Here is a 16,118-nt window from a genome sequence, read left to right on the forward strand (position 1 = left end):
ATACATCATTCAGAGGTTCAAACAGAGCCTCTGTTCATACTTCTGTATACTTTAAATCCAATCTAGCTGATTTGTAGCACCTAGTACAATGTAAATGCTACATGAGTAGTTGCTATCCTGTACTGTCCAGGGAGTAATGACAAGGGGAAAAGTCTGTACATGATCAGTACAGATGCAATTTCTCCCACAAATATTTTCAATGTGAGGTTTATTGAATCCACTGATGTGGAACCCTTGGATACTGAGGGCTGACTGTATTTTATTTTTTCTTTTTGCCTCTGAGAAGGAATCTCCTGAGGAATGAGACTCTTTGAGACTAAGTCACATGAACCCAGCTCAGCAGATACCAGGAAGCCTGGTTGATGATTGCTGATGGAGATTATGATAGCCAGCCAGGCTGTCCTGGACTGTGGGCTGGGGACACTTTCTTGTTCCCTAGGACAAGGTCAGCAAACTAAAGCTCACAGGCCAAACATGTTACCTGCTTTTTAAAAGTTTTATTAAAACATTACATTTACATGTACAATATTTACATATTGTCTCAGGCTGCTTTCGAGATACAGAGGCAGAGCTGAAAGGTTGACAGAGATGGCCTGGCCTGCAAAATCAAAAATATTTATTATCTGGCCTTTTGCAGAAAAATGTTGCTGGCCCCACCCCAGGAAAAAAAACTTTGCAGGAAGATCACAGGCTGCTTGGTGAGCTCAGAATGGGGGTAGAGCTGCTGGTGGCTGACCTCAGAGGTCACTAACATACCTCCCTGTAGGGCCACTGGAGAGCCCTGAGGACACACGTGCTTTATTCCTTACTCCCTTGCCTGACTTCTGGGTTGGTCTGACTTCATACAGCTGTGTAAATGTACCTTTTGTTAGTTACCTCCTACCCCTGCAGCAAGTCCTAGTCAGGTTGATTGGAGGAGCTCCCTCAGTGACATGAGCAGATCAGTGTGTATTGTCATTGGGGCAATCCCCCACAGTCCACTGACCTCATCTGTTTTGTGTCCTGGTAAATTCCTTCCCCATCAAAAACAACCCCCTAAAAAAAAACCAAATAAATGTAAGAGGACTTTAAGGTAGTTACCTATTCAAGGATCTTGCAGTGGAGCTGAAGAAACCTGAATTCAAGCCAGGCATGATGGTGCATGCCTGTGATCTCAGCACTCAGGAGGCTGAGGCAGGGGGATCAGGAGTTCCAGGCTGCTCTGGGCTACGTAGTGAGACCCTGTGTAAAAGCCAAACCAAACAAATCTGACCTCAGTACTAAGTCAGGCCTCCAGATTGAGTCAAGTTCATGGGTAGGAGGCATCCTACAGTGAAGGAGCAGCACTGTGTCTTGGCCAGGATGCCTGGCTTAGGGCTGAGGTGGACTGGAGCCTGCGGCAGTAGTGCACAGGTTTCTGCATGTGAATGTAGTCTGAGGCTGGCAGCATCTGTGTTCCCTGGCACTTGGTAGCTATGGAAATGCAGTCTCAGTCCCTCCTCCAGGGTGTGACATCTGCAACTAACAAGACCCCAAGTGAGCGGATGCATTCAAACCAGAGAAGCAGTGAGTGACCTAGCACTCTCACTTCTTTGTACTCCATGGTTTGGAGTGGTAAAGATGGTTTTTCCAGCTTAGGTGTGGATCATCCCTTAACTGGCTATGTGCTCTGTGAGGACAGAGGCTTTGCCCCATCCCTGTTGAGTTCCCAGCACCTTACATGGTGTCTGGCAGAGCAGGTGTTCAGGAGACCAGACCTGCTGGGTGGGGAGTGAATGAGTGAGTGAACGGCCGCGTGCACACATCTGCACTGCCTGCTGAGTGGCACTGGAGCAGAGGTCAGCCCTGCGGGTTCCCTTGCACCATGAGTCCACACGTCTCAAGGGCTCTGTTTTCCCTCTTACCACAGAGTTACTGGCCTGACTATTTTCTGTCACTGGAAGTTATTTTAGAACCTAGTCAGGATACAGGGGAAACCTGATCTTGTACTGCAAGATGGCAGGATGTGACCTCATTCCTGCGTTTTGTGGTTAAAAGTTTTATTTAAAGTTTTGACATTAGACAAGCATGGTAGCACATATCTATGGTATCTGCTGCACAGGAGGCTGAGGTAGGAGGATCACTTTCAGCCTGAGAAACATAGAAAGACCTGTCTATTTCTCTCTGCCTCTGTCTCTGTCTCTTACACACACACACAAAGTTTTGACATTCAAGTATAAAGTAGGGGTGTACCTCATTAAGAATAAAGCCTCTAGATGCAGAACCATGGATCAGAAAGTGCTAGGCCAGGAATTCAGAACACATGGGTCTGGTCTATGGCTAGAGTCAACTGTTTAAGGACATTGGGCAAGTCACTTGCTTTTTTTTTGTATTACTGGGGCTTGAACTCAGGGCCTTCACCTTGAGCCACTCCACCAGCCCTATTTTTTGAAGGGTTTTTTTGAGATAGGGTCTTGAGAACTTTTTTTTTTTTTTTTTTTTTTTTTTGCCCAAGCTGGTTTCAAACTGTGATCTTCCTGACCGCTGCCTCCTGAGTAGCTAAGATTACAGGCATGAGCCGCTGGTGCCCAGCTAAGTCACTTGCATGGAACACATGTATACATTCTATAAGTGTTAGACAAAGACATGAAGTAAAATTGACTACAGGTGATTCAGACAGTTCTGCTATAAACTTCAATGCTGTTCATATGGAACATGGATTGAATGCTTACAGACTTTAATAAGTATATTAAAGTAATGCAAGTAATATAGCAATAAAGTATATAAGTAGTATAAATAATGTATATTACTTAATTAAAAGAGGCAAATGTAAAAACCACCTTTAATCCCACCCACAACTCAGCAATAACTACTATTAAGTTTTTATGTCTACTTTCCACATTTTTCTATGCACAGTTCACATTGCATTATACAAACAGTTCATAGTATGTGGTTAGTATGTGGCAGGTATTTTGCCAAGACAATGAATTATATTGGTGAGGTTTTTGTTTGGTTGGTTTTTTGCTATATTTGGACTTGTGACAAAAACTTCAAAAGGTACCCAAAGGCTGGGTGGAGACTGGGAGGCAAGCCCCATCAAAAAGTTACTGAGACTCCTTTGCAACAAAAGAAGTTGGGGATATTTCACACCTGCAATCTCAGGCCGGCCCTGGGCCAAAGCGAGACCCTACCTGAAAAATAACTAAAGCAAAAAAGGCCCGGGTGAGTGGCTCACGTGGTAGAGCACCTGTCTGAGTTCAAACCCTAACACCTGCCCCCCTCCATAAATGTACGCAAAGTGCTTTCTGGACACTCTTTGCTTATGGGCATAACTTCCTCTTGTAGAGAAGTTTGATGATAGGTATGGGGACAGCCCCCTCCTCCACATGGGGAAAGGGCAGCGCAGCTGAAGGCAGAATTCCACTGTGTCCTCATTACTGCCCTCGGCACATTCCGTCTGATGGCGAGGTGCTCTTATCTTTTGGATCCATTTGCTGTGATAGAAGCTCAGGAGTGATATGTATCTCCATTCTTGTCCTGCTTTTAACTGGCTGTGCTTCCGCTTCTCAGCCTTGTGCAGTTGAACGCTGAGGTGCAGGATGGTTTGCAGAGTGGCCTTGTTGCTGAGCCTGGTCCTGGGCATTGCTGCTGTTTCCATCGGCGTGGACGATCCTGAGGATACGGGCAAGCACTGGGTGGTGATCGTTGCAGGGTCCAATGGCTGGTATAATTACAGGCACCAGGTAAGGACGCACCTCTTCTTTTCCCTTGCGATGCTGGCTTTCTACAGACTGTCAACAGTCATGGACATTGGTAGTAGAAAAGACTGGGTTTTGTTCTCACTATGTAGCTCAAGCTGGTCTCAAACTCAGGATCCTCCTGCCTCTGCCTCCTGAGTCCTGAGTGTTGGGATTACAGGTGTGTTCTAGAAAAGACTTGCTTTTTGGTGGTGGTACTAGGGTTTGAACTCAGGGCCTCAAGCTTTTAAGGCAGGTACTCTACCACTTGAACCATGTCCCCAGCTCTATAAAAGACTGTGAAAAGCCATTTACACACTGGTTAGGCTAGCTAAAATAAGTAAGTGGGCAAAGACGTGGAGAACTTGAACTCTCATACATTGCTTAGGGATTTATAAAGTGGCATAGACACTTGGAAAGTGGCAGTTCCTCAGAAGTCCCTATGCAGCCGTCTTAGTGCAGTTTCTCACCCTGAGCCCTGCTAATGGTTAGAGCCAGGCAATTCTTTGCTGGGCTCTACTGTGCATGTAGGATGTTTAATAGTGTCTTTGACCTCTACCTGATGTGACAGTAGCATTGGGAAAACCCAAAATAGCTTCTGGCACTGCCAGGTGTCCTGGGGAGCAAAACTACCCAGGCGGAGACCCAGTGTCTAACACCTTTATTTTCTTTTTATTTTTTTTTCATGTTATGGAGTTTGAACTCAGGGCCTCATGCTTGCTAGACAGGCATTCTTCTACTTGAGCCACTCCTCCAGCCCTTTTTTGTATTGGATGTTTTCAAGACAGGGTCTCAGGAATTATTTGCCAGGCCTGGCTTCGAATTGCGATCCTCCTGATCTCTACCTCCTGAGTAGCTAGGATTACAGGCGTGAGCCACTGAGCCTGGGTTACACCTTCATTTTATAGATGAGAAGACTCAAGCCTAGAGAGAGGAGGTGACTTGCTGAAGTGACAGGACTGGGGGAACATATCCCTAGACCTCTCTGCATTCCACATCTGTGCCTGCTGTTCTCCTTAACCCTTCCCACCCCACCCCACAGCCCCACCCTCGCCAATCTTTCTTGGCATTTCTACCAAATCAGCCTATGGAAGTTGGAGGAAAGACTCCCTGTGAACCTGAATTAGAAGTACAGCCACTTGCTGCGAAGGTAAACCTTGGCAGCTACTTTGGGAAACAGTCTGGCAGTTCCTCAAAAGGTGAAATATAGGGCTGGTGGCATGGCTTAAGTGGTAAAACACATGGCTAGCAAGCACAAGGCTGTGAGTTCAAATCCCTGTACTGCCAAAAATTAAAAAAAAAATGTAACAGAGTCACCCTACGATCCAGCAATTCCACATTGAGACTCAAGAGTCACAAAGGCCATGCCTTTTAATGATTTCATTTAAATGAAAGTTCAGATTAGTGGAATCTGTAGAGAAAGAAAGGTTGCCAGTGGCTGGGCAGAGGAGAGAACAGAGAGTGACTGCCAATGGATGTGGGTTCTTTTTTGGGGTAACGAGAATGTTCCGGAATTAGATGGTGGTCATGGTTGCACACTTGGCGAATGAACTAGAAACTTGTATATTTTAAAAGGCCAACTCTTCTGGTATGTGAATCATGTGTCAATAAAGCTGTTCCTTTTAAAAAATGCATTTAGTCTTTTCACTCTCAGAGGTAGGTGCATAGACTCTTGTAGAGTCCATGTCGTGGGCTCTCTTTCCAGAGCGCTGTGGACTCCTTTAATCTGCACAGTGGTGCTGTGTGGAGAAGGTTTGGCCCTTATTCCCTCTTTGTGGATGACTGGATGTAAGTGTGGGCAGGGTTGCTAGCTTGCCCAGTGAGGCACAGCTGGCAAGTGGGGGGGTCAGGATTCAGACCCAGATGGTGGGGATCGTCTCCCACCAGGAGAGTGCATGTGTCATCAGAAATTTCCTAAGTAGACACCTTTTTAAAAGTTGAAAAGTATAGGTGAAATTAATTTTAATTTTTAATTTTATTTAAACCAGAATGTCTAAACCTTTATTTCAACATATAGTCAAAATAAAATAAATAATTAGATACCTTACATTCTTTTTTTGTGCTGTCACTGAAATCTAGTGTTGGTTTGATTCCCACTGTGTCTCAGTTTAGACGGGCTACATATAAAGTGCTCTGTCGCCACCGTGGCCAGTGCCTACCATGTTGGGCCACACAGGTGTAGAGCCTTGGCAGCGCTGTGTCTCATGTGAGGAAAGGGTCAGGTAGGTTTCCCCACGGGGTGTCTGCTTTCATATCCACGTAGGTAGAGGGGGGCTGGCTTTGATGAAGTGATGACTCATTTCTTGAATGGTTTTTGTGTGCTAGCCAAATAGGAAACTCAGCTTGACTAAAAAGTTGTTATCGTGACAAAATAATCCCTTTTTCCTTTTAATACTTAACCACAGACCTGACCCAAATGGGGAAGAGCAAACCAAACTTATAACTGCAGTTTCTCCACCCACCCTAATCACGAGTGACAAAGATAAGTCCAAGTACAGATCACAGATAAGGAACACGCTGATTCATCAGCTGCCCTGGCTTTTATACAACCAGATCAAAAAACATGTATTGGTTAAGCATTATTAAATATGACTAGTCATCCTTTGCTCCAAACAAAAACCAAACAACCACAATAACAAAAAAACCAAAAAAACCAAAACAAAAAAAACCAGCGTCACTAGTTTCCCTGGGTAAAATACAGAATATTGAGATAGAAAGAAAGGAAGCAAAGTGAAAGAAGCGGGTATAGACAGAAATCTTTGACCCCCAAATAGGAAAGGATGGTGACATTGTGGCCACCAGCTGTGTGCTGTGTCCCTGTTGACCTGTCTCTGTTCCCAGCCAGCCACCAACACGTGCTTCCTTGGCTTTGGAGGCTAACCATGAAAGAGCATTTGAAAGAACTATCTCCAAAGAGTCCACAGCAGACTTTTAAGCTGACATACTTGTAATTCACGTTTTCCTCAGGTAAACACAAGCTCCGTCTTTGGTGTAGGGACATGAGCACATGAGCTTCCTGTGTCATTGCTGAGTGCTTCCTCATACCCCACGGTGCTTATTTCAACCTTGTTTTCTCTTGAACAACTTGCATTTCTGTTTTCCAACTTGGAACAATGGTGTGCGGGGAGGTGGTCTCTGGTGATGCTGGTGAGACATTTTTCATCTGATGTACTGAGCTGAGGTGAGATGGGTGTGGGTATCTGGTAACCTGGAACTTGAGAAGGGACCAGGTGGGCTGGAGAGTGAGGCAGGCCACTGTGGAGAACGGGCTGGGAAGAGGGTGCGGCAGGTACTTGGGAGCTGAGGTCCAATTGCAGAATAAACCAGGAAGAGCTGGGTGGTGGGAAGTGACACAGGAGCAGAGCTTACAGGGAGTGAATGGCTCTTCCTAATTCCTCTCCCATGTGCATGAGTCAGGGGCCGCTAAAAGTGCTGGCGATGCACGATGGCTCCCTGTCCGGTGGAGCCAGTGCCCATTTCTGGTGGAGGAATGCTGCCTTTACTGAGCTCCTGCTGTGTACAAGGCTCAGTACTAACCACTTGGCACAGATTATCTCATTTAATCCTCAGACAACCCACAGGATGGCTCCTGTCACAAACCTCTTTTGAGATGGGGAAATTGAGGCACAGGGAGGTTAGGTAACTTGTCCAAGGTCACAGAGAGTGATTTCCAGTCCACACTCAAGTCCCTCCCAGTTCTATGACAGGTATCTTAGCATTACTTTGTCAGGTTTTGTTTTTAAAATACTTTCCTTTCTGTCATATTACAGCATTGGTATATGTTAAGGGTCATTACAGAAAATTTAGAAAAAACAGATAAACAAGAGAAAACAAGTCACTTATCCTCCCAAGAGTTACTATTTCTGACACTACATTTTGTTTTTTTTTTTTTTTGGTGGTACTGGATTTTGAACTTAGGGGTTCACACTTGCAAAGCAGGAGCTCTACTGTTTGAGCCACACCTCCAGTCCATTTTGTTCTGGTTATTTTGGAGATGGGATCTTGAGAACTATTTGCCCTGGATGGCCTTGAACCTGGATCTTCCTGATCTTAGCCTCCCGAGTAGCTAGGATTACAGGCGTGAGCCACCGGCATCCAGCTTCTGGCATTGATTGCATTGTAACAAGGTGAGCCCCCACAGCAGCATATTCCAGGGTGTTGAGATGAACTTGACCCACGGCGCCATTTATGTTAACAGTTTTCACTTGGAGGTGTGTGGTTTGCAAGGAAGTATGTGGTGTAGGGGTGAGGTGGGGGGGGTATGGAGCACAGGAGGTGGAGCTTTCTGCTCAGGAGCCCCCAGCCTGAGCACAGGTCCCCACAGAGCTCCAAGTGCCAGGCTGGGGTCAAGGAATAGGGGAGGTCATGCTGGAAGGGATGGGAGGTTGGCTTTCTGAAGGAGAGGCTGTGGGTGAGCAATGTGAGGGGACTTCCGCAGAAGGGGGTCGGAAAAAAACAAGTGTTTCATGTAGAGGAGGGCATGAAGAAAACCACAGCAGAGGGAGTGACCAGTCCATCAGGGTGCCTTCCAGTGCACGGAGCCAGAACATAGCTTTGGGCTTGGAAGACCTCAGGTGTAGTGGCGGCTCTCCACTTACCTGCCACATTAGCTGAAATGTCACCTCTTCTCTGGGGTTGAAGGAGGGCTCAGGGAGGTGCCTCAAAGCCCCTATCTCACGCCTCGCTTCTAGAAGATTCTGATGCATGCCAGCAGGTGAGGTGCTGTGTATACCTGTCATGTGAGCACACCTGGCTGGAAATTGGACCTCTTCCTCCAGACCAGAGCACCCCAGCTGCATTTAGCCTTTCCTCCAAGCCACTCGCCTTATTTAGCTTACAGCTACTGCTATGGGTCACAGAGGCCACACAGTATGAGGACAGGAGGCTGTGTCAGGAAGTCATGGGATGCCTCTGGAACATGACTACTCTTAACCCCAGCTCTACAAGTGGTTGAGTCAGAGTCATCTCTGTTCCCATTGTACAGGACTCTGCCCTGGGGAGGTCTTGCTCAATTCCCCCCCCCCCACCCCCCAGCATTACCTCCTGTGGCTTTGCTGTTTTCAAGGTCGATATGTCCCAGGGAAGTGAGGCATGAGGCCTTTGACACAGTTCCGAACTACCTGAGTTGGCTGAACCCTACTTTTATTCCATCCTTGACAGCACAGAACCCTGTTGAGTTAACATAAGCAACCATAAGAGGGCGTGGGGAGAGCCACGGCCTGACTTGGAGATCACTGAGTATGGAAGAAGAGGCAGGAGACCTGGGTTTGAATCCCCAGCAAGCCTTGCCCTTCCTGAGCTCACCTGTCTGTTAAATGGGGACACAAGCACCTGTCTAACAGGGTGGTACCAAGGGCTCCTAACAGTCCAGGAGAGCAGTGACACAGGACACTCTGCACCCACCCTCTTAAAAATCTGTAACTTCAGGGCTGGGTGTGGTTGTGCACTTTTGGGAATGCAGCTAGTGGGGAGGTGTAGGGAGGAGGATTACAGTTTGAGGCCAGCCTGGTAGACCCTATCTGAAAAACAAACTAAAGTGCAAAAGGGCTGGGGGGTGTGGCTCGAGTGGTAGAGCACTTAGCAAGCACAAGACCCTGAGTTCAATACCAGTACTGCAAAAAAAAAAAAAAAACAAAAAAAAAAACTGTAACTTTTTTGAGGTGTAATTTACATACCATCTGTAATTCCTACTTTAAATATACAACTTAGTGATATTTTAGTAAATTTACTAAGTTGTGCAAACATTACCATAAAGCAGTGCTAGAGCATTCCATCACCCCAGTAAAGTCCCTAGGATATACTTGCAGTCTCCCTGTAGCCCCAGGCAACCACTAATCTACTTCTGTCTCTATAAATTTGCCTTTTCTGAACATTTTCTATAGGTTGAACTCTACAGTGCTCAGGTTAGGAGAAGCTTTTTCTGTGTTGAAGCAGGCCTTGGGACTCCATTCCTTTTTTATTGCCAAAGAGTATTCCAGTATATGGACAGAACCCATTTTGCTCATCCATGTATTAGGTGATGGATGGTTCTGATTTTTGGCTCTTTTGAGTCATGCAGCTAAGAACATTTGTGTGCAGATCTTTGTGTGGATCAATGTTTTTGATTAGATACTTAATTTGGGGGTCATATGGAGACATTTTAAAGAAGTGACTGTACTATATTCCATCCCACAGCTGTGTTTAGAGACTGCTGGTTCCAGTACTTGCTGTCTGTCTGGTCATGGAGCGACATCTCACTGTGGTTTTGATTTGTATTTCCCTGATGACTAGTGATGCTAAGCATCTTTTTCACATGCTTTTAGCCATTCGTGTATTTCTTAGGTGAAAAGCTTATTTAAGCCTTTTACCTATTTTTTTGATTCAGTTGATTGTCTAATTGAGGCACAAGGATTCTTTGTATCTGGATACAAGCCCTTTGTCAGAGATGTATTTTGGAAATCTTTTCTGTTAGTCAGTTGCTTGTCTTCATATTCTTTATGGTGTCTTTCCCTTTTTCTCTTTTGTGATGCTGGGGAATGGAACCCAGGGACTTGCACGTACCAGGTGAGTGCTGTACCACTGGGTGATCCCCCAGTCCTTTCAAAGACACATTAAAAGTGTCTCTTGAGGCACTTTAGTTTTAAATTTCAGTGAGGTCTGATTCATCTTTTTTCCCTTTTATGGTCCATGCTTTTGGTCATAGCTACAACGCCCCTGCAGACACATCACCTACGTTATCTTCTACAAGTTGAACTGTGACCCTTACATTTAAGTCCACCATCCATTTTGTGTTAGTTTTTGTTTATTTTGCAGCACTGGGGTTTGAACTCAGGGCCTCATGCTTGCTAGGCAGGTGCTTTTATCACTTGAGCCAGTCTGCCAGTCCTTGAGTTAGTTTTTGTGTATGGTGTGAGATAAGGGGCCCGCTCATCTTTTTGTGTGTGGATATGTAAGTCATTCCAGCCTCGTTGGCTGTAGACGGTCCTCCCCCCCCAGTATAGTTTTGAAATCAGGAGGTGAAAGGCCCTCCACTTTTGTTCTTTTTCAAAATTGTTTTGTCTATTCTAGGTCTTTTGCAATCCTATGTAAATTTTTTAATCATTCTTATCGATTTCTGTAAGAGAAACCTCCTCATCTTTTTTTAATTTACATCTTTCCAGTTTTAAATTTTCTGGTCCATGAATATGAGATGTCTCTCCACATATTCAGATCAGCATTAATCAGTGTTCTGTCACTATAACAAAATACCAGAGATAATTAGCTTATAAGGAGAAAAGGTTTATTCTGGGCCAACCATTTTAGAGGTTCTAGCCCATGATCAGGGGTCCATTGCTTTTAGGCTTCTAGTGGGGGTGCCATTTTGTAATGGTGGGAGTGTGTAGTAGCACAAACTGCTCAACTCATGGCCAGGAAGCAAAAGAGAGGAAGAAGAAGGGGTTGGGGCCACAGTCCCCTTCAAGGGCACAGCCTCAGTGACCTGAAGAGTTTTCACTAGGCCCCACCTCCTAAAGGCTCCACCACCTCCCAGTTGCTCCTCTGTAGGGAACAAGCCTTTACACATGGGCCTTTTGGGGGCATTTAAGATCCAAACATAGCAGATTTTTAATTCCCCTCCCCATATTTTATAACTTTCATTGTACAACTCTTACACTTCTTTAAAAAATGTACTCCTTCTTTAAAAAAAAGTATTCCTGCCTTTCGAACAGGAGAAATAAGTAGGGTGGGTGTCTTGTTCACTTCCACTTTCAGCACAGGAGTAGGATAACTCTAACATAACATGGCTTGGTTTTTTTCTTACTAAAGAGTAAACAAATGTAACATGTATTTATAACACATTTGTACAATTTTAAGAGTAAGAGTAAAGAAAATGCCTGTGTGCCTTGCCCCAGCTAAATAAAAGGAAAATCACTAGTGCTTTGTCCCCATCAAATGGAATCCCCCTCCCTTTCCTCTAGGGAGCAGGCTCCTGATTTGTTTGTTGCTTGCTGTGTAGTTATACAGGGTATTTAGTTGTGAACAGTGTACACCTCTGTTAGGCTGTTTGAGCTCTGTGTAAGTGCAGTCAAGTGACTTGTTCTCTTTTCCCTGTGTGCCTCAGCTTTGTCAGTTTTGCAGCTAGGCTGTGTCTTTCATTCACTTTTAGGCACCCCACTGATGTAAGCATAGGACAGGTCATTCTTCGTGCTGGTGACAGTCACTGGGCTTGCTTTGGGGTTTTGCTGTTGCCATGATGCTGTGAGCAGACACCGGCTGGGTGTCTGCTGGTGTTTCCCAGTGTAGGCAGGAGAAGCTGGGGCTGGAGGGTGTGTGTTCCAGCCTGATTGACAATGCCAACACGTGTCCCCAAGTGGAGGGCCAATTCCACTGTACTCATGACAGGGTGTATTAGTTTCCTGTTGCTGCGGTAACAACTCACCACAAATTCTGTGGTAAACAACACACACTTATTATCTTCCAGTTCTGGAGATGAGACGTCTGAACAGGTCTCTCTGGTTCATCAAAGTACTGACGGGTGCTGTGCTTAAGGGTGGCTCATCTGTTTCCTTGCCTTTTCCAGTTTGTAGAGGCCACCTGCATTCCTCACAGGCACAGCCCTTCTTCAATCTGCAAAGCCAGCAAGGGTCAGCAGAATCCTCCTTGCTTGGACACGGGCTCCTGTCTCGCTCTGCACATAGACAACCTGTGTGCCTGTGTTCTCTGGAGTAGTCCAGGGAAGACCCCCCCTATCTCCAGGCCAGTTGACTAGCAACCTTAAGTCCATCTGCTGTATTAATCCACCTTTGCCAGGTTTTGGGCAGTAGGTTGTAGAGATATTTGGGGCAGGGGGGAGGGGAGTCTTGTTCTGTCCATCAGAGCTGGTGTTTGAAGGCCCTTATTCTTCTATAGAATGTAACAAACACCACATAATGACATTTCAGTTAGCAACTGCTGTCCCAATATTAGATTGTCTAGTGACACAGTTTCTGGCTTAGTTTGTATAAATGCACTTTATGACATTTACAGCAACAAAAACACCTAATGATACATGTCTTAGACCATGCCCCATCCTGAAGTGACAGATGACTGTGTACATAAGATATTTAGGGACTAGTGAATGATCCTGGTTAGACTGTCAATCCCTGGGCCTCTGTAAATTTAATGACTTCTCTATTGCCTCTGCATGAAGCAGTTATCAAGCTCTGGAGTCAGTGCTTGGGTTAGGTCGGGCATGGTAGTGCATGCCTGTAATCTCAGCTACTCCTGAGGCAGAGATGGGAGGCTCATGGTTCCTGGCCAGCCCGGACAAAAAGTTAGCAAAACCCTATCTCTTAAAATAAGCTGAATGCGGGGACACGTGTCTGTGGTTCCAGCTATTTGGGAGTCAGAAGTAGGAGGATTGTGGTCCAAGGCCAGCATGGCAAGTTGGCTCAAGACTATCTGAAAAACAAACTAAAAAGGTCTGGGGGACATGGCTCAAGTGGTAAAGGCCTTAATTCAAATTCAGTATACAAAACCAAAAAAATCCCCAACAACGCCACGCGCTGAGTGTGACTCTGACAGGACACCTCCCTTCCCTCAGCTGCTGTTTGCCCATTAATAAAATGGGCTCGTGACTTTTATCCCCTAGGGTTGCTGTGAGGACTGAATGAGAAAACAACACATCAGGTCCTAGTTCAGGGCTGGACATTTATTCAGTCATCTATCCATCCAGCAGCTGCTGAGTGCCAGTCCTGGGCCTGCCCACTCAGCACTCAGAGACTGTACACTGAGGCAGAAGTTCATTCCTGTGGAGCATGTGCAGGCAGAAGCCAGGCTTGGTGTTTGACAAGTTTTATTTCCATTGCGTGGTCTGTGTCTTCCTGAGGCAGGCCTTCCCTCCATGCTTACTTAGGCCTCTGTTCCAGGAAAGACACAATTAGCTGGAAGCAGAAAGTTGGGCAACATTTCACATGATTTCCATGTTAAGTGAAGTGAGTGTGTGTCATCTGAAATAAGGAAGCTGTGTGTCTTCTCCCTTGAGTGGGTTAGGAATTGCACAGGGAAGTTTTCCGTCCACCCTATTATTGTCTCCTTTTGAATTATTGGGGTTTTTTAAACTAAAGAGCACCTTTCTCAATACAGTTCTGGGGCTGGGCTTTTGAGCCTTCACTCAGTTCTCTCAACGGTGGCCATGGCAGATCCGAAGTACTCAGATTGGACGAGTCCTGTGTGATGCAAAACTGTGCACAGCTGGTTTATCTTTTTGACTCATTCTTGATTTGAGAACTAAATTTTGTTTCAGACTTTTACATGGTCTGGAAAGTGAAGTCACTTAGGACTTTCAAAGGCATCTGTTATCTGCACACACAGTAGTGTGTATGTGCTTGCTTGCACACAGGAGCACCGACTTCCTAACAGTTAAGAGTTTGGATAATTGGGGTGGGTGAAAAAATGTAAATGTATGTTTTGAAAAAGAAAAGAAAACTTAACAGCTTAAGAACTTAACTAGTAGGGATCCATTCACACAGCAAGCCTTTCTAGACACAGAACATGGGTGGCTCACTGGAGCTCCAAAACGTTTGGTTTCCTCCCTGGCAGAATCTAACCATGACTAAATCACTTTTCCCAGGCAGATGCATGTCACGCCTATCAGATCATCCACCGGAATGGGATTCCCGATGAGCAGATCATTGTGATGATGTATGATGACATCGCCAACTCCCAAGAGTAAGTAGGGAGTACCTTGAACTTGGTGTAAGAATGTCAACGTGTTAAAACTACCAGCACCTCCAGACTCACAGGGCTCCTTCCACAGTGGCCTGACATGCAGGGTGGCCTCATGCTGGCCTTTGTCTTGGTGGGGAGGGAAATGGGTGGCGCAGGGTACTGTGAAAGGGTGGAAGCCTGAGGACCTTTTCAGGGTGTAGAGCTGCTCCCTGGGTTCTGCAGAACCTGTTCCTAACCTCCATGCTGGGACGGCAAGGGGCCATTTGCAGAAGGCTTGTTTGTAGGTTAGACCCTACTGCCCTCCTTTATTCTGATTTACTTTTATGGGTCTCTCATGCCCCCATATCTGAGTCTGGCACTAAGCTCAACAGGACCAGTTTCCCCTGCTCCCAGTGCTCTGATGAGGCCCCGCAGAGATGCTTCCTGGTGCTGAGATCACATCTGGTTCCCGCAGAATCCATCCTGCGGCTTTACAGCCTGGGTGTGTGTTCGTGTCTTGCTTTCCGTTCTGTCATTTTCTAGGCAGGTGCTTTGCTTTTTCTTTCCTTCCTTCCCTCTCTCCTCCCTCTCTCCTCCCCTCCCTCCCTTCCCTTCTTTCTTGTACTGGGGACTAAACTCAGGGCATTGTCCTTGCTAGGCACATGCTCTACCGTTTGAGCTACATTTCCAACCCTTTTGTTTTTATTTTGTTTTTTGAAATAGGGTCTCACTAACATTTTCCTAAGCTGGTCTTGAACTCTGTCAATCCTTCTGTCTCTGCCATTCCTAGTAGCTAGGTTTACAGGCATGTGCCACCACACCTGGCTTTGTTAGGCACTCTTACTGCTTGAGCCACTCGACCAGTCCTAATGTCTTTTTTTTTTTTGCAGCCCTGGGGTTTGAACTCAGGGCCTTATGCACACCTGGCTTTGTTTTGAACCCAGGGTCTTATACATGCTAGGCAAATGCTCTTAGCACTGAGTTACATCCCCAGCCTTGCCCTGTTGTTTCTGAGAGGATTTTTGCCCTGAGTGATCTTTTCCACAAGATACTGTCTGGTGTCCAGCAGGCAGGAGGCCTCACTTTTGTTCCCCGTCCTGGTTTTGTAGAACTCTACCCCTCTCTTCCCCCTGACAAGAGTTTCTGGGTTGTGGGACCCCGAGTTCCCCAAACCACACACACTGGTGACCACGCAGTGGTGTTTGACATAGCTGTTTGTTTGTTTTTTTAAGATAATAGGTTGTATTTTGAAGAGGGATTTCAGAGATATGACATATTTTGTTTCAGCTGTGTCCTTTCATTTTCAGTAACCCAACACCAGGAATTGTGATCAACAGGCCCAATGGCACGGATGTGTATAAGGGAGTCCCAAAGGACTATACCGGAGAGGTGAGCGCAACCAGGACTGGGACCCTGGGTTTTCTCTTTGCTTCATTGATGATTTTCCCCTTTGCTACACTGATTTCTGGTCAGTGTTTCATTTTTGTATTAGTATTTGTGGTTAAGGAGTAAATTATAATAGTTTTCTCTCTCTCTGCGTGTGTGCACGTGTGTGTGTGTATTTCTGTGTGTGTGGGACCGTGCTGAGGATGGAACCCAGGGCCTCACACATTCTAGGCAAGTGCTCTACCACTGAGCTCCATCCTCAGCATTATTTTTTCTTTCTTTCCTTCCTTCCTTTCTCCCTCCCTCCCTTTCTTTTTCTTTCTTTCTTTCTTTTTTTTTTTTAATATTTTGAGATGAGGTCTTGAACTGTAGCTCGGGCTGGCTTCAAACTCT

The 16,118-nt window shown here is 45.8% G+C and overlaps 1 protein-coding gene across 1 annotated transcript in view; it reads left to right on the top strand.

Moving 5' to 3' along the window:
* Lgmn (legumain) overlaps positions 1-16,118 on the top strand; it is a 36,223-nt gene that overhangs the window by 5,946 nt on the left and 14,159 nt on the right. The window contains exons 2-4 of the mRNA XM_020179798.2: positions 3,529-3,701; positions 14,263-14,360; positions 15,647-15,728. Of these exons, the coding sequence (XP_020035387.2) occupies positions 3,558-3,701; positions 14,263-14,360; positions 15,647-15,728 (324 nt within the window). The 5' untranslated portion in view covers positions 3,529-3,557. The remainder of the gene's footprint in view (positions 1-3,528; positions 3,702-14,262; positions 14,361-15,646; positions 15,729-16,118) is intronic.

This window comes from Castor canadensis, chromosome 3, assembly GCF_047511655.1.
Source record: "Castor canadensis chromosome 3, mCasCan1.hap1v2, whole genome shotgun sequence".
Lineage (NCBI taxonomy): Eukaryota > Metazoa > Chordata > Mammalia > Rodentia > Castoridae > Castor > Castor canadensis.